Below are 21,700 nucleotides of genomic sequence, written 5' to 3'. Positions count from 1 at the left end.
GCTGACACTGGATTTCTTTTTTTTGTTTGGTGTGTCTGTGTATGTGTTCTTGTATGTATGTATGTATGTATGTATATGCATCTGTGTGTATTTGCATGTGTGTATGAATGCAAGTGTGTGTGTGTATGTGTATGTATGCAAGGCTGTGTGTGCGTGTGTGTGTGTGTGTGTGTGTGTGTGTGGTGTAGGCTAGAGGTCAACATTATGTCCTCATCCTCTCTCCACTTACTTTCCAAGAGATGGTCTCTCGATGAACCCAGAGCTTAGCTAGACTCACTGACCAGCGAGACCCATGGGTCCTCCTGTCTCCACCTCTCAGCGCTGGAGTTATAGGCATGCACCACTGGGCCAAGTGCCAGGATCTCACTCTGGTCTTCATGCTTGGATGGACCACATCTACTGATAAACCCTAGGGTGGATGCCTACCTGTTAGTTTCAACGATTGGCTAATATGTCATAGTGTAGCTAATACACAGTTCATACATACATCCACCGCTATTTTCTCCCCCACTCTTGGTTTGCACACTGCGCAGTGTGACTGTGGCCAGGGTACACATATCCCGTGCACACCTGCTTTTGTCTTCTTTGGGTATAGGCCCCTAGAGTGGAAACCTCTAGAGCTGACGCTTTGAGGAAGGGCCAGGTTATTTCCCAAAGCCAGGCGAGGGCTCCCTGGCGTCCCATTCTTCTCACCTCCCTTTTCATGAGTTGTCTTAGTGGGTGTGAGATGTTTCCTCACCATGGCTTTGATGTTTATTTCTATAGTGACTAACGATGTTAAGTACCTTCCCATGTGCTTATTGGTCATCGGATTATCTTACTTGGAGACATCACTGTTCACGCTCTTTGTCATTCTGAAATCAGGCTGCTATCGCTTTACTGTTTACTTGTGAGAGTCCTTTGTTTATTCGGGGTATAATCCTTATGAGACACGTGATTTTCTCCCATTCAGTAGGCTATTTTTTTTTCTTTTTTTTTTACTTTTTTTGCTGGAATTGCTTGCAGCACGAAGTTTTCAATTCTGATGAAAATTCCTATTTAGGAAACCACTGCCTAACCCAATACTGCAGAGATTTAGTACCACACTTTCTTCTAAGAGTTTTTGTTTTGTTTTGTTTTGTTTTGTTTTGTTTTGTTTCGTTTGCTTGTTTGGGGCAGGGTCTTGCTATGCATCCCAGGTTGGCTCCACGCATTGATGAGACTCCCGCCTTTGGTTCCCCAGTGCCTGGATCACAGCCACATACCACCATACCTGGCTGTCATCTAAGGTCTTATACTTTACATTTAGGTTTCTGATTCATTTTGAGCTAACCTTAAAAAAATATATAAAAAAGATTTGCTTTATTTTCAGGTATGTGTATGTATGGGTGTCTGTGTGTGGGTATGTACACATAACTGCAGTGCCCTCAGGCGCCAGAAGAGGGCGTTCAATGCCCTGGAGCCGGAGTTACACTGCAAACAGTTGTAACTGGATTTCTGATCCTTTTGTCTCCACCTCTCATGTGCCAAGATTGCAGATGGGCGCCACCATCCTCGGTTCATGTGGTGAACCTGATCTCAGGGCTTCATGCATGCTGGGGGGAAAAAAAAACTCTAGCAACTGAGCTAGGTCTCCAGTCCTTAACACAATTTTCGTTATGTTTTCTGAGCAGGGCCTCATGGAGGCCAGGGCCTCAAACCATTGATTCTCCTACCTCTATGTTCCAAGTCTTTGGGATAGTAGATGCATGCCACCAAGCCCAGCTTCGGTGCTTAAAAATTCACATCTGTATAACAGTGGCCACCATCTAACTTTAGACACCCCAAATGAAGCTCTACCAATAGCAATCACTCACGGATCTTCTCTGCCACGTACTGGCTCCCTTCAGGCCTGGTGAACTCACCTAACAGACTCAGGTGCTGAGAACCAAATAGCTTCCTTCGAAAGCACCTCAAGCATTCTCTACCACTAACCCCATCTCTCCGGCCCCCCATTGTGAGCTAACTTTCGTGGGTTCGGCTTCATTCTTTTGAATGTAGATATTCAGCTATCTCCTCCAGATTTGTTGAAAAGGGTGCCTTTTCTCTATTTATTATATTAACACCTTTGTTGAATTGTGATCCATTAATTCTGTGCTTTTTTTTTTTTAAACGCAGGATCGAATACAGCCTGGGCTTGCCTTGACTTCAGTGTGTAGCTGAGGATGACCTTGAACTTCTGATCTTATGCCTCCACAGCGCTGGAGTTACGGGTATATGTCACTATACCAGGTTTATGTGGTGCTGAGAATTAAACCCAGGCCTCCCCCACATACCTAACAAGGACTCTAGCAACTGGATTATGACCCAGACCCCCCCATTCTACTTAAGTTCAGTATACGGTGAGAGGTAAAGATTTAAATTATTTTTCTGATTTTACCCTTTCTTTCCTTTTACTTCCTTTTCATAGTTGACACGGAGGTTCCCGGCCCTTGTTAATTTCAGAATGAATTTTAGGAGCTTGGCAAACCCTATAACGAAAAATCTGCTAAAGTTTTGGTTGAAAGTAACTGACATCGCTGGGTGTTGTGGCGCACGCCTGTAATCCCAGCACTCAGGAGGCAGAGGCAGGCAGATCGCTATGAGTTCGAGGCCAGCCTGGTCTACAAAGTGAGTCCAGGGAAGCCAAGGTAACACAGAGAAACCCTGTCTTGGAAAAAATGAAAGTAATTGACAAGACACCCCATCAAGCTGGGAGAGGAGCTGGCCTCTCAGTGACTCTGTGCCTCCTGACCCACCACCACGGATAACCCTTCACTTATTTGGGGTTACTTTAGTCTTCTTTGATTCCTCTGAACATTATTTTAGTTTCTAGTGTGCATATTTTCCATTTCTTTATCGAGTTTCATCCATAGATATTTGATATCTGGGGCATTGTTAGGTTTTCAGTTTCTAAGCACTCATTTCCTGCACTTAGAAACAGAAACTGTTATTGTTTTTTTAATTTTCATGTTCTAGTCTGCAACTTGGCTTAAATTCAGTGTGAGAATTCAATATGTGTGGAGTCTACAGGACTTTTGTTGTTGCTGTTTTGTTTTGAGACAGGGTTTCCCGTTCCCTGGCTGTTTGGGAACTCGGCACCAGTCCAGGCCTGCCCGAAACACTCAGCCTTTTTCCTGCTTCTCCTTCCTAAGGGCTGAGATCACAGTGTGAGCTGCCACTTCTTTTTAAAAATGTTAAACAACGAAGTCATTGCCTGAGAGCAGAGATGAGTTTGTAGACCTGGGACAAAGCTGGAGCTGACTCATCATCCTGAGGATGGGGGAGGACTCAAATGATACTGGGTCAACAGACGATGGGTTCATCTCTCCATCAGGACCATCCAGAGCATAGGCAGGAGGTGCTGGCACCTGGGAGTGCTCTTTGTTTTTGAGATCCGGTCTCAGTTCGTAGCTCTGGCTGACCTTGAACCTGTGATCTTTCTGTCTCTGCCGCCTGAGTGTTGGGACCTCAGGCAGAGACGCTGCTCGCCATGTCTGGCTGGAGCCAGGCTTGACTTTATACAATGCATACTGTGCTGCGTCGGCGAGTCCCTCGAGGTCACACAGGTTGGGGAGAGAGTCTGGCCGTTCTTATAACCCTGCTCCTTCCCACCATCAGATGCCAATTTCAGCCAGTTGTAGACACCATTGTGACAGGGCAGGACAGCGAGCACGTGATGGGCAGTGTCAAGGTCAGGCAGGAGTCCTCATGTGGACTTTTATGCCAATGCTCATAGAACATTACTTTGTTGTTATTAGCTGCTTGTTTTTTGAGACAGTGTCTCTCTGTGTAGCCCAGGCTAGCCTCAAACTCATGGGAGGTCTGCTTGCTTCTTTCTCCTGAGTGCTGGGATTGGGCAGGTCTGTGGACAGTTGTGCTCTTTGTGGTGTTAGTGTGTTTAGTGTGTTTTATTTCTTTTTTACCTTGCTGTACTAAGTGCGCCCTTCCCCCTTCATGCAGTGCCGAACAGACCCAGTGGGCAGGACACCTTTGCCCTCTATCCAGCAGGGGGCATTCAGTTTTCCAGCCTTTAGGCATGACATGGGCTGTGGTTTCTAATTCAAGCTGAACTTACATCTCAAATTTTTGATTTATTTACTTATTTATTTGCCAAGAATGAATCTGAATGTTGCCACATGGTGTTTCCTGGTTGGTTTGATTATATCTGAGGTATATTTCCTTTTTAAAAATTTGTCAATGTGGTATATAATACACGTGGGGTGCATTCTTAGTGTAAAAGCAACCTTTCATTCCTGGAATGAAGCCAACTTGGTTATGGTTTACTTTCTCGTCTATATGCTTATAATTTTGTTTATTATAGCTTCTGTCTGTCAGCATTTTGTTATGAAGTTCCAAGTCTGTGTTCCGGGGGGTCAGTGGGTTCTGCTCTTCCATTTCGGCGGCGGTAGTATTAGCAGCTTTGGTGTCAGAATAGATGTGGCTTCAGGGGGTGACTTCAGCATTTCCTCTCGCAAGGAACTCCTCTTGGGCTTTGTTCTGGGCGGAACTCAGACTCAGAACTCAAAATTCTCAGGGTGAAGCCTTGCGAGCACATTAGGCCAGAGCCTCCAAATGTGTCTGGGTTTTCAGAGAGTGCCTTCAAAGAAGCGATTAAGTTAAAGCCCACTTGATTGTCCGTAAAAACAAACATCATTAAGTCAACCCCTCACGGTTTCCCTTTGCCTCCATCTTTGGGAGCAGCTTGGGTTTGTGTCTGAGGTACTGTCCCACAAGTAGAATTTCTGGGCCGACCAGTTTCTTATTCATTATTGAGCACTTGGAAGGGGAAGGTGGGAGCGGAGGAGTCCGCCCCTCCCTGGGAGGACCTGCCCGACCTGCACCTGCACTAGAAGAGGCGCCGGGTAGCTTTCTAGGGTCCCAGGGCCTGCAGGCTGGGAGCTGCATCTTCTCTGAAATCCAGTGATCTTCATGAGCGGACGAATGCAAGTATGGAGGTAGGATTAGAACCCAGCTCCCTGCAGACACGTGAAAGCAATACCAGCAAAACCACTGCCAGTCTGAGGTGGTAGAGCAAGCCGTTGTCACACCGGGGAAACCCTGGGGCTCTGAGAAAATAAAAAAAAAAAGCCCCTGCTCTCCAGGATCCCCAGTCTGTGTCAAGATCCACAAACCAAAACACACAGGTACCTGCAAAGGAACGCACATGCAAGCACAAATTAGAGCAGGTGATTGGAGGCTGCGAGGAACTTCCTGGGGAGAGGAGGGATCGCTCCTTAGACAGGAAGCTGGGCAGAAGAGGGGTGGAGAGAAATGAATGGCACTCGAGATAGGTCCATTGGCTTGGGACAGCCAAAAGAGGTAGTTTGAAAGCCCTGAGGAGGAAGAGAAGCCTCTGCGGACCTTTGTCAAGGGGGGGGGTGTCATTTGGAGTACCAGTTCCCACCAGGACTCTTTTCCCATCATCCCCAAGCCCCACACCCATCCCAATTCACTCCAGACCCCTGTCACAATCCAGTCTTTAAAACTGAGCCCTGCGCATGCCTCATCGCACAAACACTTGACATTGGCAATTATAATCTTTATTCCCGGAAGAAGGGCCTTGGTATGCCGACTCCACAGCTGAAGGAAGCACAGAACAGGGAAAGAAGCCTGTTCGCCAAGGTCTCAGCCTGGAGATGGAGGATTGGTCCCTACGTAGTCTGCTCAGGCAGCCCCTAGATCTCAGGCCCTCCCTTCTTTCCTGACCTCACACAGTAGACAGTAACAACAAAGACCAGTCACACACCACACCACCCCAAAAACAAGTGATGCCAGCACCCAGACTCGACGGGACCTCCATCAGACACAGTGGTAGACAGTGGTACCACCAGAGACAGTGGGAGCACCAGAGGCAGTGGGAGCACCAGAGGCAGTGGGAGTACCGGAGGCAGTGGGAGTACCGGAGACAGTGGGAGCACCGGAGACAGTGGGAGCACCGGAGACAGTGGGAGCACCGGAGGCAGTGGGAGCACCGAAGGCAGTGGGAGCACCAGAGGCAGTGGGAGCACCGGAGACAGTGGGAGCACCGGAGGCAGTGGGAGCACCAGAGGCAGTGGGAGCACCAGAGACAGTAGGAGCACTCAAGGCACCAATGGTGACTTTCAAAAACATTTTGGGTGTGTGCGTGTGTGGCAATTCAGGAATGGGGTAGGAGAGCTGTTGTGGGGGGTGGCAGAGGTGCTATTTGAAACCCTAAGGTGTATAGACAACAGAATTCAGTGTGGTCTCTACCCAGTAGGACAGGTTTAAAAAAAAAAAACCCTGATAGACCTTGCTCCTGACAATGCAGGTGAGTGAGCTGAAGGGCTTCTTGACAGATGCAAGTGCTTGAGGCCCTCTGGTCTCAGTCTGGGGGAGATGATCACCACCATGCTTAAGGATCACTGGAGCATGTTGTGTGGGGGAGTTCTGTTCATATGGCAGGGGACAGGTGCACGTCCACACAAAGCCCCTTCACCAGCAAGAGTCGCCTTCGCTGAGCCAGACTTGGGCTCCTCAGAACTGGCTTCTCAACTAGGCTCTGACGTCCACTTCAAGCTATAGTCCTGTCAAGATGGTTCAGCTGGGATCCCTGCCATTCTCATGACAGCTCCCATATCTGAGAAGCTCCTCAGCCTCTGCCATCCCCTGGGGCAAAGCCTGATCACTCCTCTTTAAAAAAAAAAAAAAGTTGTCTCCTCAGCTTAGCTGGAGTCTCTACCCTTCCTGGGTCCTCTAGATGATTTTGTATTCACTCAATGTCTCCCCACCTGGTTTTATTAACTTCTTTTTCTTTTAAAATAATACTGACTTTTTTTTTTCCAAGACAGAGTTTCTGGGTGTCCTGGAACTCACTCTGTAGACCAGGCTGGCCTCAAACTCAGAAATCTGCTTGCCCCTGCCTCCCAATTGCTGAAATGGAAGGCATGCACCACCAGGCTCAGCTTTATTTATTTATTTTGTTTTTTTATTATTATTTTGATTTTTGAAATATTATGTTTTATTTTATGTGTAAGTGCCTGAGTATATGTATGGGTGCAGCACGCATGCATGAGCCTGCAAAGGTCAGAAGAGGCATTGGGTCCTCAGGCACTGGAGCTACTACAGATGGTTCTGAGGCACCATGTGCGTGCTGGAAACTGCACCTGTGTCATCTTGCAAAGGCAATAGGTGCTTTTAAGCCCTGAGCCATCTCTCCACCCCCTGTTCATCTTTACTTGACATGTATGGATGCTTTGCCTGTGTGTATGTGCCTGTACCACTTGCTTGTCTGGTGCCTGAGGAAGCCGAATAAAGTACCAGATCCCATGAAACTGGAGTTGCAGCAGCTCTGAGCTCCAATGTAGGTGCTGGGAACTGAATCCAGGTCCTCTGCAAGAGCATCAAGTGCTCTTAACCACTGAGGCATCTCCCCAGCTCTTCTCTGCCTTCATCTCCTCCCTCCCCCCCCTCTCTCTCTCTCTCTCTCCTTCCCTCCCTCCCTCCCTCCTTCCCTCTCTCCTTCCCTACCCCCTTCCTCTCCCTCCCTCCCTTTCTCCCTCCTTCCCTCTGTCTCCCTTCCTCCCTCTCTCTCCTTCCCTCCCCCTCTCTTCCTCTGCCTCCCTTGCTCTGCCTCCCTCTCTCTCTCTCTTCCCCCCCCCTCCCTCCCTGCCCTCCTCTCTGAGACAGGGTCTTATGTTGGCCAGGGTACCCTAAAGCTTACTGTGCAGCTGAGGATGGACTTGAACTCCTGCTCCTCCTGTCTCCATCTCCCAAGTGCCAGGATTACAGGCTGTGTCACCACACCTGGGGTTCTGCTGTGTGTGGGTCCAGACCCTTGTACCCTCTGGGATATCAACCCTCTTGACTTGTATCTGAAATTGAGCCCAGTCTCTCTTGCTCACTGCAGGGCACTAATGCAGTGTTCCTCACAGGAGGGTCCCTTGAGGAAAGTGCCTCTTGCTTTCCTTTGACAGGAGGTGTTGGGTGACATTTGTCTGAGCATCTTCCAGCTGAGGATGGAGAGAGCTCCAACACTTGCTCCAGGTCTAGGGGGTGGGGCTAATTCTTAGTCAACGCACCCTACTCCCAAGCCCAAGGGGGTGGGCAGGCTGATATGGGGTGGGGATTTTTTTTCCAGCCAGGTGTGGGAAGGGCTGGGCAGTGGGAGGGAAGAGGTGGAGCCAGCTTTTTTTTTTTCTAGGACGGCTGTCACCTGCCTCCTGCCCAGGGGCAATGCCCCAGCACTACCCTGCTAGTGTGCGTGGTGGCGTGAAGCTGGGGCCTGCTCCTCAGAGACTTCCGGGCATATCAAGGACCTCTCAAGCTCTATGTTGCTGGCCTCCCAAAATCCAAAACATGGCAGATGGGGCACAGGCCGACCCCAAAGGGTTCAGGAAGAAGGTGCTGGTTAAACAGTCCACTGGACAGAAGAGCTCAAGCCTCAGGGCCTGCTCTTCCAAAGCCTCCAGGTAGGTGGTTGCTGCGCCCCCCCCCCGTGCCCGCCCCCCCCCCCACTCCCAGAATGGACCATTCCATGGAGAGGGGCTGGGACTGGTAAGGGACCTATTTCTAGAGTCAGTTCTCCAGGAAGGAGCACTCTGAATTTCTGCAAGCTGAGCAGAGGTCTGCCAACTGTGTTGTAGTGTTAGCATAACCTTTGGGCCCATTTAGTCAACTCCATCCAGAGAGGGCTGAGAGATCTGCCTGTCGTCAGGTGGCATTTGCAGAGCTGAACCTAGAAACCAGCGACCCGGGACTCTTGGTTTTAGGTTTTAAGATCCAGCTGCCAGGTGACGTCCCGTGACTCCAGTCCTAGGACTCTTTGGAATATGAATTCCAGAGAGCTGGATCTGGTGTGGGCCAATGGCTTCCTATGTTGGAGCCGAGAGCCGGGGAAGATTGGTTCTGGTGGCTCTGCCACCCTGGAATGTGTTCCTCCCAGACGATGCGGGCCAAGTGGGGAGGTGCCCATCCCAGGGCTGGGTAACTGCAACTAGGGCATGAGCCCGGGCTACTGGGGAGAGGAGCTTGGGTGGCGCCTCGGATGGGACTGGCTACCGGCAGCTGGAGAAGGGAAGTACAGGCTGGGTTTTTCTCTCTCAGGTCCAGCCTGAGTATGAAGAAATTCTTCACCATCGCAGTCCTGGCCAGCAGTGGTGAGCATGGCTCCCAGGAGACCTTTCTGATCACCCCGTTCCCCCAACCCCTAGCCTTTCCCTAGAAAAGAGGGCACCTGTGTTGTTCCACTGGCAAGCTGTTTCTTCCTCTCTCTCTCTCTCTCTCTCTCTGAGTCTCCACTTCCCTGTTAGGCTTCATCCTCTCCTCTGGGGCTGTTTAGTTCTGGACACCTGTAAACAAGCCAGGAGCCTTCTTTTTACGAGCTGTGCTGGACAGGTGTGGAGAGCTGAGCAAGCCTCGTAAACTGGCAGTGTTTGTCATCATCGTGGGCCTGAGCATGTGTGTTAGCGACTTTCAGGGTTGGCAGGAGTTCATGAGCTTGTGTGCAGCGAGAAGCATGTCTGTGCATGAGTGTAGGTGTGTCTGGGCACACAAGATGTCTTCTGTATGTCCCACCCTTCAGTAAAATATGGCTCATAGCTGGCACCTGGGTGTACATCTGTTTTCCTTGGGATGTATGTGTCCACAGTGTGAGTGATCATAGGGGTCATAGCTCTGTGTGTGTGTGTGTGTGTGTGTGTGTGTGTGTGGGTGGGTGTGTGTGGGTGTGTGTGAACTTCTTTCCTAAGTCTGATACCCAGGACTTCATGGGTAAAAATTATGGCTGAGAGAGACTCTTGACAAAAGCCTGACCTACCTTGCACCTCCAAAGACAGTGGTTCATTGTAGCCAGACACAAGAAAAGGCTGATGCACTCAGACAAAATGAGGGATTTAGAAAACAATCCCTCATGTCCCAGGAGATTGAACAAAAGCTGTTTCTTCTACCTATGGACATGGTCTTAGGGTCTTAATTCTGGCTATTGGTTCTCCCCTGAGTGCCACGTGTGATATTTGTGAGGCGCATCAAGTGTGAGAGTGTGTGTGTGTGTGTGTGTGTGTCTGTGTGTGTGTGATGAACAGTTGTAATAAGGATGTGCAGATAAGTGTGTCCCAGAATGAGATGTGGATGGTATGGGTGGGTTTGTGTGTGAGCACAGGGTATGGGTCCACAGGAGACAGTGTGTGTGTGTGTGTGTGTGTGTGTGTGTGTGTGTTGGGGAGTGTAAGGAAGTATGTGCCTATCTTGTGCATAACCATGTATGTTTCTTACTCTCACCCTGTGAGAGCTGACAGATGGGGCCCCCTAGGGCAAAATGCCTGCAGCTAGAGTAGGAGACGCAGCTTCCAAGTCAGGAGAGGAGACAGCCATGGCCCCCAGGAGACCCAAGGCCCTTTGGGGGTCCATCCATCCTCCAGATTTCCCATCATGGACTTTCTGTCTCTCCTTGTCTGTGGAGGGAGGAGGTTGGAGGTTGTGGGGAGGACAGTGAGCATGTACTTGTGTGCCTAAGTTCAGGTGCACCTGGAGCAGGCCAGGGTGGAGGCTGCATGCGCACAGGTCCCACACTGTCCAGCCTCGCAGCCAGCTAAGGACGGCCAACCAGGTTCCTGCTACTCCCAGCCTGTGCCATCTGGGCAAGCCTTTTACTGTATGAGCCTTCGTTTTCTCTTCCTGAAAATGGGGTTAAACCCTCTTCCCTCCTGCTGGTGGGTGTACGTGAGTGGCTTCACCCAGGTATGGACGGCAGGCCCAGGCTCACTGCACTGACCAGCACAGCTGGCTCAGTGAGCCCCACACCCTGCAGGGGACCACAAGAGAGGGAAGCAGTTGACACAAGAAAGAAGGATGAATGGCTGCTTAGGGGGCTGATTTTTGCTGGTGACAAAAGGACCTTTGCATTAATGCTTCCTCTGGTTGTGTACTGTGCTGAGACGCACTGACTCCAGGAAGCTGGCAGGGACCCTGGCTCCCCCTTGAGCCTCAGAGGCACCAGACAGAGGTCAGAAAGGAAGCTCAGAGATGCACAATCAAACTCCTGTAACTCACAATGGCATGTGGCATTTGTGAAACCCTTTCTAGTGAACTAGACACTCAGGATGACGACCTCTTTGGGGCATGGTCTCTGATCTCATTAAGTTGCCCAGGCTGGCCTTGAACCCAGTCTATAGCCCAGGCAGCCCTTCTATGTTCAATCCTCCTGCCTCGGGATGTGGCTACATCGAAAGCCATGTACCTGAGGCAGAGGGTGTGGCTGAGGTACCCCCTCCCTGCCTGGTACCAGTTTCTCCAACATCACGTGACAATGTAACTCTAGGCATCTTAGTCAGGGCTCCAGCCTCAATTTGCTTATCTGTTTTAAAAAAAAAATGTGATAACAATGTACGGGGTTGCCACGGTGAGTTAGCAAATGCAAGGGCTTAGGACACCGCCTGGCCTGAAGCTAATGTGAACCATATCTGGTCCTCCCGTCCTCTGAGTGAGTAACAACCCACGCAGCCTACAGGGTTTGCATGTTTCTTTCTGTCTCATCCCCTACCCTCTCATCCTCTCCTTCCTCCTAGCCTTCCCCAGCTCATTCCCCAAGTCTTGGCCCTCGGGAGCTACCAGGCTAGACTTACACTCCCGGCTCTCTTGCAGTTGTAGCCACCGCCCACAGCAGCCTGTTGAACCTGAAGTCCATGGTGGAGGCCGTCACACACAGAAGCGCCATCCTGTCCTTTGTGGGTTACGGCTGCTACTGCGGGCTGGGGGGCCGAGGCCACCCCATGGATGAAGTAGACTGGTATGTTCTAGAAGCCTCACGCGGGGATAAATGGGGGCAGCTGGTGGAGAGGCTGAGGAGGAAGGGCCAGGGGCTCCATCTCTGACGTCTTGGATGCTTCCCGCCATCTATATTTCAACCTTGCTCTAGGAAAGAATGGCATTTGTTGTCTCCCCACCGCCCTTCCCCCCACCCCCACCCCCGCAAACAGACAAGGAGGCGCCAGTCTGGTGGCTAATGCCCCACAATGGCAAGGGCTCTGCCACGCGCCCCCAGTAGACCATGTTTCCTCCCTCAGACTGAGACTAGGGAAGCCATGGCTTCTGCTCTCAGCTCCCCTGGCAGCACCAGCACCACATCTGGCACCGCAGGGAGTTGGCAGTCTTCACTCTTTTAGAGGAGGAGGGGGATGGCTACTCCATATTTGCTTCCTATCCTCCATCCACCCATTGCCATTAGCCCCCTCCCTCTTCCCCCCAAGACTCTGTTCCTCCCTGGCAGGACTCTGCAGTGGTCCTGAGCTCCTCCATGTGGGGTTTTAAAGCCATGGTTTCCTTCATGCCCTCTGTCCCTCACTGGGTGCTTGGGATACTTGACTCCTCCTCCTGCAGCTCCACTCTGGGCTCCAAAGTAGGGATGGTGCCGAGGGCCCTGACTAAGAGGCAGAATCAGGGATGGAGATCCAGGGTACCAGTGCCAGTTCTGCTTTGCTGTGACCTTGAGCATGTAACTCCCATCTCTTGACTGCAGTCTGAAGGATGATCATGAGGGATGAAACAGATGATCTGAGGTCTCTGCTGGGGGTTGGGGTGGGGGAGCCGCCCACACCGGTCTGATCACCTCTGCCTCTCCCCCCACTCCCACCTCAGGTGCTGTCACGCCCATGACTGTTGCTATCAGAAGGTCTTCGACCAGGGCTGCCACCCCTACGTGGACCACTATGACCACAGGATCGAGAATGACACTGTGATTGTCTGCAGTGAGTCTCTCCCTTGACAAACTGGCTTGGAATGGGGCCTTGGGGCAAGGATTAGGATCCAAAGATAAGCCCAGAATGCTCCCATTGAATTTGGATTTCAGGCAAACAATGAAAAAAATGGGGTAAGAATATCCCAAATGATACACACTGACACTAAAAAGTAACTGTCGGTTTCAATTTAGTGTTAGTGTAAGGTGAAGAATTAGGATAATTACCTTGAACTTGGGTTATGGCTACCTTTTGTTACCTGGCCCTAGGCAAGTGGGGGCTGGCCTGACTTTTCCGCTGAAGGAAGGCATCTGGGAGAGTAGGAGGTAATGGGTAGGAGTGGGTAAACCACCCCTCTTTTTTATGTGTATGTGTGTGTGCCTGTTTGTATATATGTGTGCACCATGTATGTGCACATACCCATGGAGGGCAGAAGGGGGCGTCAGAGTCCCTGTAATTAGAGTTACCGGCAGTTGCGAGTCACTTTATGTGGATACGGAGAACCTAATCCGAGTGCTCTGGAAAAGCAGCCAGTACTCTTAACTGCTGAGCCATCTCTCCAGCTCCCCTGTGCCTTCTTCGTAGGCTCAGTTGTCCTAACTATACAATGGCCATATTAGACTTTAGAGGTCCCCTCAGTTTTGCCCTGTGCTAGAGTCACCCACGGCCTGGATGAGGGCACCCTAAAGGCCAGGGTGGCACAAGATTTGAAGTCATATCTCAGAGATCACTGGGTTCTCATAGAGTCCATCCCCTCCCTTCCCCTCTTGTCTTGTCACCACCTCATAGCCCACACCTCCTTTCCATGACAGGTGAACTCAATGAGACCGACTGTGACAAGCTGACGTGTGAGTGTGACAAGGCCTTGACTCTGTGCCTCAAGGTTCAGCCATACAGGGACAACTACCGAGGATACCTCAATGTTTACTGCCAGGGTCCTATACCCAACTGCAGCATCTACGACCCGTACCCAGAGCACAGCTTCCCAACTACCCCCGTCTCAAACTAGCCCAACTAAGAGCTGAGAGAAAAGAGGGTCGAGAGTCTGGCTGGGGTCTATATCTGATGTATGGGGCTAGAGATGGCCCAGGGGTGTCCTGGGGCTTCCAGTCCTGGGGTGAGCCAGAGCTCGTCAGTGGCCCGCATTGTCAGCCACACACAAAGTATCTGGTTCCGGTCTTAAGGAAAATGCATGACTTGCTGGGGTCTCTCCCGGATATGGAAGGAAGCAACGTGGCCCCAGATCAACTCCAAGAACCTCTGGGACTCATCCCAGGCCTGAAACTACACTCCATAGGCAGGCAGGGTGCTAGACTGAGGCTTGGGTTCTGGGACTTAAGGTGTCATCTCACCTCTAAGGACTTGTGGCTCTTCAGAATGCCCCTCCCAGAGCGAGTGGACCCCATCCAGTTCTTAACCAACAGGATGTGCATAGACCCAAAACTTGACCTCTGTTACCCAGAGTGCCTCTGGGCAGGCTCCAAGGGCACAGGGACCCCATGTACATAGTAGTTGTATGTACAGAGACTGGCAGGGTTGGTTGCATGTCCACAGTTCTCGCCTCTCTGATTCTGGCACAAAAGTGTATGTACCCCACCATGCCCTTATTTCCCCCCACCCAAACTCAGAGTGGCAAGTTAGGGGTACCTGGAGCTCTCTCAGACTGTGGCTGGGGAAGACACTGGGGTCTGGGTTGAAAGGTTGAAGGGAAGGTCAAAACAGGAGGCTGAGAGGAAAACTCAGGCAGGGAGGAAGTGGGGTGGTGAAGAAGGGAGTGGTGGGGAGGTGGGAGCAAAGCCTTAAGAGGGGCAGATCAGTTGCCAGACATGTGGATAGGAATAGCAAGAGAGGGGATGGTGACAGGCTAGTGTAACTGAGAATTCTGGGCACCATGGTGGTTTGGGGAATCTTAGGCAGAGGTGAGGGCTCCTGTAGGCAGGTCACCTTCTCCACTGTCCCCAGCTTTATGTTTTTTGAGATGCATCCCCACCCCCGGCCCCTGTCTTACCTTCCATCTCAGAGTCAGCAGTGTCTAGCCCTGCTTCCTATCCGCCTTCTGCCTTCGTCCAATGTTAACTCTGAGGACCCATGGCTGCCAGCCCCGTCTGGACACTGAGACCATTCACTGGGAAGCTCAGCTTGTGTGGCTACGTGGGACATAGTTACTGAGGAAAGAGAGCCAAGCAGGTGGCAGTAGTGGCGGGAAAGGATGTTTATGCAGACAGCCATGTCTAGAATGACAGCCTGGGGACCAAGGGGTCACTGTGTGCAAGAAGAACCCTTCTGGAACTTGCCTCATGCTGCTTGTTCCAAGATACGCGGTCACTTATGTGCGCTGACACAACTTGCCCCGGCCTTGTGATCTTCATCTATATTCTCAGGAGCTCAGCCAACGAGCCTCCCTTCCCTTCCTCACTGGTCCCACCAAGCCAGGAGCAGAGCTGGGATGGGTGCCTAGAGCGCTTCCTGCTGAGTTTTGACCTCAGGCTTGTGGCCTCCTCCACGGGCATCTTCCTATAGAGAAGGCTGGGCCAATGAGACTCTACTGTTGTGGGAACCAGCTCACCTGTGCCTCAGCTCTCCTCCCCTCCTGCCCCAGTCTCCACAGAATGCAACATGCCCTTCCTCAGACTAATAAAAGCCCTCCAGTCTCGACTGCCACTGCTGGGACCTTCTTGGTCAGGGTCAGGGTGGGCACAGGGATGCATTCCGGGATCCCTACCTTTGGGGAAAGCAGGTTCCCTGACATCCCACAGCCAGCATGGCTCCATCCTTTCTCTCGTCTCCAGGCTGAGATGACATTAAAGTAGTACCCAGACCATGGACAAGGGCAGCGGGACCCACCACACGATGACAGGAGCCAGTGTGGGCTCAGGATGTCCCAGGCACCAGCCTTGCCCCTTTGTGATGATGCGCTGAGGTCCAGAGAGGGACGGCAACTGTCCCAAAGTCTCCAAAACCACAGCTGTGCTCTGAATCGTGAGACTGACAGTCAACTGCCCCCTCCTCGTGCCTCCACACTGATGTGCAGCAAGGAGTGGACGAGGTCCAGACACCGTCCTATTGCAATGCTGTATCTCTGGTTGTTTTTTCTGTGATAAAACCTCTGGCCAGCCAGGGAAGTGGCAACTGTCTCAGTGAGCTGAAGGAGAGCGGCAGGGTCAGAGAGAAGCAGGAAGTCAGGGTCCAGCTGGATCCCAGGCCCCACTTCTTATCCCATTCAGGTTCCTTCACGTAATTCATGCCTGCTTCCTCATGTGCGCAGTGTCCAAAGCCATGGGCGCTTGTCCTAATTCGATTTCTATTGCTGAGAATAAACACCATGGCCAACAGGTAACGTGGAGAAGACATGGTTTGCCTTGAACATCCATTTCACAGTTGATTGTTGAGGGAAGTCAGGGTAGGCCCTTAAGCAGGACCAGAGGCAGGAAACATAGAAGAATGCAGCTCACTCCGTTGCTCCCTATGGCTTGCTCAGCTTTCTTATACAACCCACCCCTGCCTAGGGATGGCACCGCCCACAGTGGGCTGGACCCTCCCACATCAATCATTAGTCAAGAAAATGCCCCATAGATACAACTACAGGCCGGTGTGACGGAGGCAGTTTCTCAGCTGAGGCTCCTTCTTCCCAACTGCAGTATGAGTAAAGTAAAAACAAGACAGCCCAGAATCCCTGAGGGCATGGGGGGGGAGGGGGGGACATTCCTAAGTGAGGCAAGGCTGACACACACGGACCCCATGCCCAGCTCTCTGCATCGCAGACCCTGCTCATTATGACGTTTGGAAGAAGATAGACATTATTGTCCATGTCCCCAGGGGTGTCCTAAGTTCCCCAAGACTCCAGGCCTGTGAGGGGAAGAAGGCATGTGGGACCTTACCATTCACACACAAGTGGATGCCCTGTGGCGTGCCAGTACAGAGGCCGTTAAGGTAGAGCTGGAGTGAAAGGAAAAGCAGGAAAGCCATGACCTTCAGCAGGGCTCCTTGCTCCCACAGTCTGTCTCTCCTTTGTGACTCCTGCTCAATCCTGTCACGCCTCCTTCCTCTTGCCCTGGTGACAGCTTTGGGATTTTTCTTTTCTTTCTTTCTTTCTTTCTTTCTTTCTTTCTTTCTTTCTTTCTTTCTTTCTTTCTTTATTTCTCTCTCTCTCTTTCTTTCTTTCTTTTTCTTTTTTTAATGTTTTCTAGAACTTGGGTGACACCTGGTGGACACTATGGCTTACTTCTGGTGCTACTTAACCACATCTCCAGTTCTGCTATGGAACCACAGATCTATGGGAGAAGATCAAGGGAGCTGAAGGAGGAGGCAGAGGGCAGGAGCAATGGAGGAACCTGAGGACATTTATTTCCCAAGCCCACAGACCCTTCCCCCATGCACACCTGACCCCGGGGTCAAGTGAAGCTGGGCTGAGCTGGAGCATGCTTTTTACTCAGCCTGGCCTCAGCTGGCAGCACAGCCCTTCCTCCCCAGCAGCTGGCACTGTGACACCAGCTGTCAGGCTCCCCAGGTGTAGCTTCCTAACAAGCAGCTGATGCCACCAACTGAGACAAGCAAGGTTCTGGAGGGAAATGCTGAGGGTTCATAGAGTCAGAAAGCAGGATCCTGGAGAGATCAAAGCAGCTTTCCCTGTAAGGGCCACCATGTAAGAGCTGCCTACTGGAGCAGGGGTCATCCCAGGATGTCAGTCAAGGATTAACTGAGCACCTACTATAAGCACACTGCAACCCAAGCTGCCTTATCTCTCCTGCCAGGCAGCCGCCTGAGCTGGGCACTCTTCACCATCTCCTTTATGAGAATGAGGGGGCTAAGGCTCAGAGAGGTCACATAAATTGTTCATTGTCACCCAAGAATTACTCCATTGAAATGGCTATAAGATCAGAAAGCTCTTGATCCAATATCCTCCTATAAAAGGGGACGAGACATATCTTAGTTAATTTTTCTGTGACAAAGTTCCTGGCAAAAGCTACTTAAGGAAAGAAGGGGTTTGGGCTCTCAGTTTGAGGGCACACAGTCCATTTTTGACAGAGAAGGCATGGGAGCCAGAGCTCATGGCAGCTGGTTACACTGGCCCAGAGTCAGCGAAGGAGGAGGAGGAAGGAACCATACCTACATGACCACCTTCCCATGCCATTTCCTTCCCAGCTTCTCAGAGGAGTAGGGCTAGGAATAGGACAGTAGCAATTTGGCCTCAGCTCCTGTGCATACAATCAGACCTCAAAAGAGAGAAAGCCACTCCCTGGGGTTCCCACCCTCCATGGGAAGTCTACTCTACCACCTCAACTTGGGGTGAATTCGAGTAGACCTTGAGAGTTGTAAAACTCCATCTGTGTCTGGAGCCTGTGTGTGAGCTCTAATGGCTATGCCAGCGTGGAGTACCCACTGCACATCTTCCACAGGGCACCACGCCATCATGGTTCTGGCTGCCCACTTTGCTCAAGAGGAGCCCAGAACCCTAGAAGGTTGGGCTGCCGAGGGTCACCCAGATGGAGAGGATGGGAGCTCCCAACACCTCAGATAAAGACCAAGATCAGACTTCTCATTGACCTGAAGCTCTCCTGGATTTGACCTGATTATACCTTCTAAATATCACCTTCCCCCCCCCCCAGAGCTACTTGCAAGTGGTCACATTTCGCATGTTCTCTAAAAATTTTTTTTAAAAAATGTGTTAGTGTTTTGTCTAGATGTACATGTACCACACAGTTGCCTGATGCCCAAGACCAAAGAAGAGGGTTCTGGATCCCTGGAAACTGGAGCTACTGCTGGTTGTGAGCTGCCATGCATCACAGTTAGGGTTTCATTCCTGTGAAGAGACCCCGTGACCATGGTAACTCTTATAAAGGAAAACATTTCATCGGAACTGGCTTACAGTTTCTGAGGTTTAGTCCATTCTCACGGTGGGAAGCATGGCAGCGAGCAGGCGGATGTTGGGGCTGGAGGAGGAGTTCTGCATCTTGATCTGTAGGCAGCAGGCCTGTCTTGAGCATACGAGATCTCAAAGCCCACCTGCACAGTGATCATCCTTCCCACCAACATGGCCACACCCGCTCCAGCATGGCCACACCCACTCCGGTATGGCCACACCTACTCCAACAAGGCCACACCTAGTCTGACAAGGCCACACCCACTCCAACATGGCCACACCTGCTCCAGCATGGCCACACCCACGCCAACAAGGCCACACCCACTCCAACATGGCCACACCTACTCCAGCATGGCCACACCCACGCCAACAAGGCCACACCTACTCCGACAAGGCCACATCTACTCCAACATGGCCACACCCACTCCAACAAGGCCACACCTACTCCGACAAGGCCACACCTACTCCGACAAGGCCACACCTACTCCGACAAGGCCACACTTCCTAATAGTGCCACTCCCTATGGGCCAAGTGTTCACACACAGAAGCCTAGGCCCTCAAATCTATTCATACCACCACACCTTGTGAATACTGGAAACAGAACCAGGCCCCCATGCAACACATGCTCTTAACCGGTTGCCATCTCTCCAGCCTCTCCCCACGCTCTCTTCCCTCCACCCAACTTCACATACACAACAGTGACAGCAAGGGGACAGAGCGACTCCCAGGAACTTCTTTTCTAACAGGGGCAAGGACTGTAAACAAGGATGTGCTTGGTGGGTTGGGGAAGAGGAAAACACTGGGGGTGAGGGGAGCCAGGGGCGTGGCTGGTGTGGATAGGTATCATGGTACAGACACTGCTGAAGGGGACCCACTGGAAGGTGGGGTAACGGTGGCCCAGGCATCCTGTTGACAAGCTGGATGGAAAGAGAAAATGGAAAGATGAGCAGGTATGGTCGGTCACGTTTGCACAAAGCAGGAGGCTGAGTCTAGATTTTTTCCTCTCGTATTTTATTTACGTGTAAGGATCTGACTGGAGTATTTTGTTAGAATCAAGATGTGCTGGCAAAGCCATGCCAGCAGCTCAAAGGTGGGACGATAGATTTGAGAAGAGCCTGACCCCTCTGACCCCTGTATTATCCTCCATCTGTCTACCTGGGGGGAGGGACAAGATGTCAGCCCCTGCCCTCTGCATTCCTGGAAGGAGCCTTCTTCCCACACAGTGGCCACTGCCCCCTAAGCAAATACTTCCCACAGCACCTCCCAGGTTAGTTGGTCCTTGTGTCCCTCCTCCCCATTCTGACAGCTCCTTGGAGTGGACAGAATTTCTATTTCTCTACCCTCATCACAGGCCTGGCATAAAGTCAGTCCCCAGTGTAGACGAACACCTGCCCTTCCAAGAGAGCGATACCTCCTGCAAGCATCAGCAGTGTGCTTTTAGAGCTCCCACTCTGGTTCTGGACCCAACACTGACTGGGACTCACACAGACCTCCATAACTTATCCCATCTACTTCCGATGCTGGCCCCAGGGGCAGAGGAGACCTGGATCTCACATAGCAACCAGGTCAGACCTGGATCTCACATAGCAACCCGGTCATCCTTCGTGCTAGCGTTGCCCTGGCCCATCTCCCAGTAGATGTTGCTACGGCTCTCAGCATTCTCCTTAGAATTCAGACTTCTTAGACTTGACTCTGTGTGTGTTTCTTTAAGTCTCCAGATCCCTGCTGCTCAGCACCACACATGGCACACAGTAAGGGCTCAATACATATATGGTGGGTGAGCTACTAAGTGAAGCCAGGTCTGTGTGCTCTCTACCACTACACAGATCCCCCAATACTGAGAAGGGGATGGGGGTAAGTGATCATGTTCCCATGGCCTGCCCCGGGTGCTGAGACCCTGGCCGTATAGGTGAAAAAGGACCAGCATCATCTGCTAGGAACAGCTGTGTAGCCAGCCACACCCAAGCATCTCAATACATCTTCCTGCACGAGGCTCAAGTCCTGTGTGCTGCAGTTCAGCCTGGGCTCTGCTGGGGTCTATCATGCTGATGAAGTCTCTATTGAGCCCAGTGATCTGCTGATGCTGACCCAGCAAGCTCTCGTCATCCAGAGGTTGAGCCTAGGCTTCCTCCTGGTGGATGCAGTGTCTTGACAGCAAATCTGTCCTGGGCCTCGGAGGCTGGAGGCCGATGCCTGCACTTTATACCTTCACGTTTGCTATATTACTGAGCAGAGCCCCAGGCTCAAGGGATGAAAAAGACACTCTGCCCTAGACAGGTTTGCTGAATGCCAAGTGCCACTGTGCAGGGAGGCGAGCATGGTTACAGCCGTGTCCACCGTCCACCGTTCCAGTGTGGTGCCTTAAAGTTCAGACTCCATGCCTATTAGACCTTCCTTGCTTAATAGATTTAGTCCTACAGGACCAGAGGCTTCTAAGTTAGGGGGTGGTGGGGGTAGGGTTGGGGTGCCTTGGCTCTACTGCCCCAGATCCTCTCTTCATTTCTTGATGTCATCTTAACCATGACATCCTTGTGGCAGTGCTGCACACCGCCAGTCTAACTGTGGCCTGTCTCCCAAGACAGGAAAACAGCCTGCTTCCTGCTGGAGGGTTTACAGAAGGCAGACCTAGAGCACCCCCCCAACACACATGGACACACACACACACACACACACACACACACACACACACACACACACACACACGGTAAGGCTCTTAGAGCTGTACTTTCTACGATACCCACTTTGTTCCCAGCCAGTTATCTGGGTGGAGGACTTGACTGCCCAGACATACATCCTGACTTGGATTGGGGGTATCGGGGAGTTTAGGGTAGATCCTGGGGCTCTCTTCTCTTCCTGGGAAAAGAGTTTGGGAGCAACTTTCAACCTCATCCCTTTGTGTCCCTCTGTTTTGTTTTGTTTTCTTCCTTTGTATTTTGTTGTTGTTGTTGTTTTGGTTTGGTTTGGTTTTTTTGAGAAAGGGTTTCTCTGTGTAGCCTTGGCTGTCCTGGACTCACTTTGTAGACCAGACTGTTCTCGAACTCACAGTGATCCACCTGCCTCTGCCTCCTGAGTGCTGAGATTAAAGGCGTGCATCACCACACCCAGCTGTTTTTTCCTTTTTAAAAATTTTTTAAAAAAAAATTTTTTTTTG

General features: G+C 51.3%; 1 protein-coding gene across 1 annotated transcript; it reads left to right on the top strand.

Annotated features, from left to right (window-relative positions):
- The first annotated feature begins 8,172 nt into the window (after window positions 1-8,172).
- PLA2G2F (phospholipase A2 group IIF) lies at window positions 8,173-15,350 on the top strand. Its single transcript, XM_084786851.1, has 5 exons — window positions 8,173-8,429; window positions 9,064-9,116; window positions 11,599-11,743; window positions 12,592-12,701; window positions 13,502-15,350. The coding sequence occupies exons 1-5, from the start codon at window positions 8,194-8,196 to the stop codon at window positions 13,696-13,698; spliced, it is 741 nt and encodes a 246-aa protein (XP_084642977.1). The 5' UTR covers window positions 8,173-8,193; the 3' UTR covers window positions 13,699-15,350.
- Window positions 15,351-21,700: the final 6,350 nt, after the last annotated feature.

This window comes from Acomys minous (assembly GCF_964271855.1).
Source record: "Acomys minous genome assembly, chromosome: 6".
Classification (NCBI taxonomy): Eukaryota; Metazoa; Chordata; class Mammalia; order Rodentia; family Muridae; genus Acomys; species Acomys minous.
Note: the sequence above shows the minus strand (reverse complement) of the source record. Positions and strands in the feature narration are given on the sequence as shown.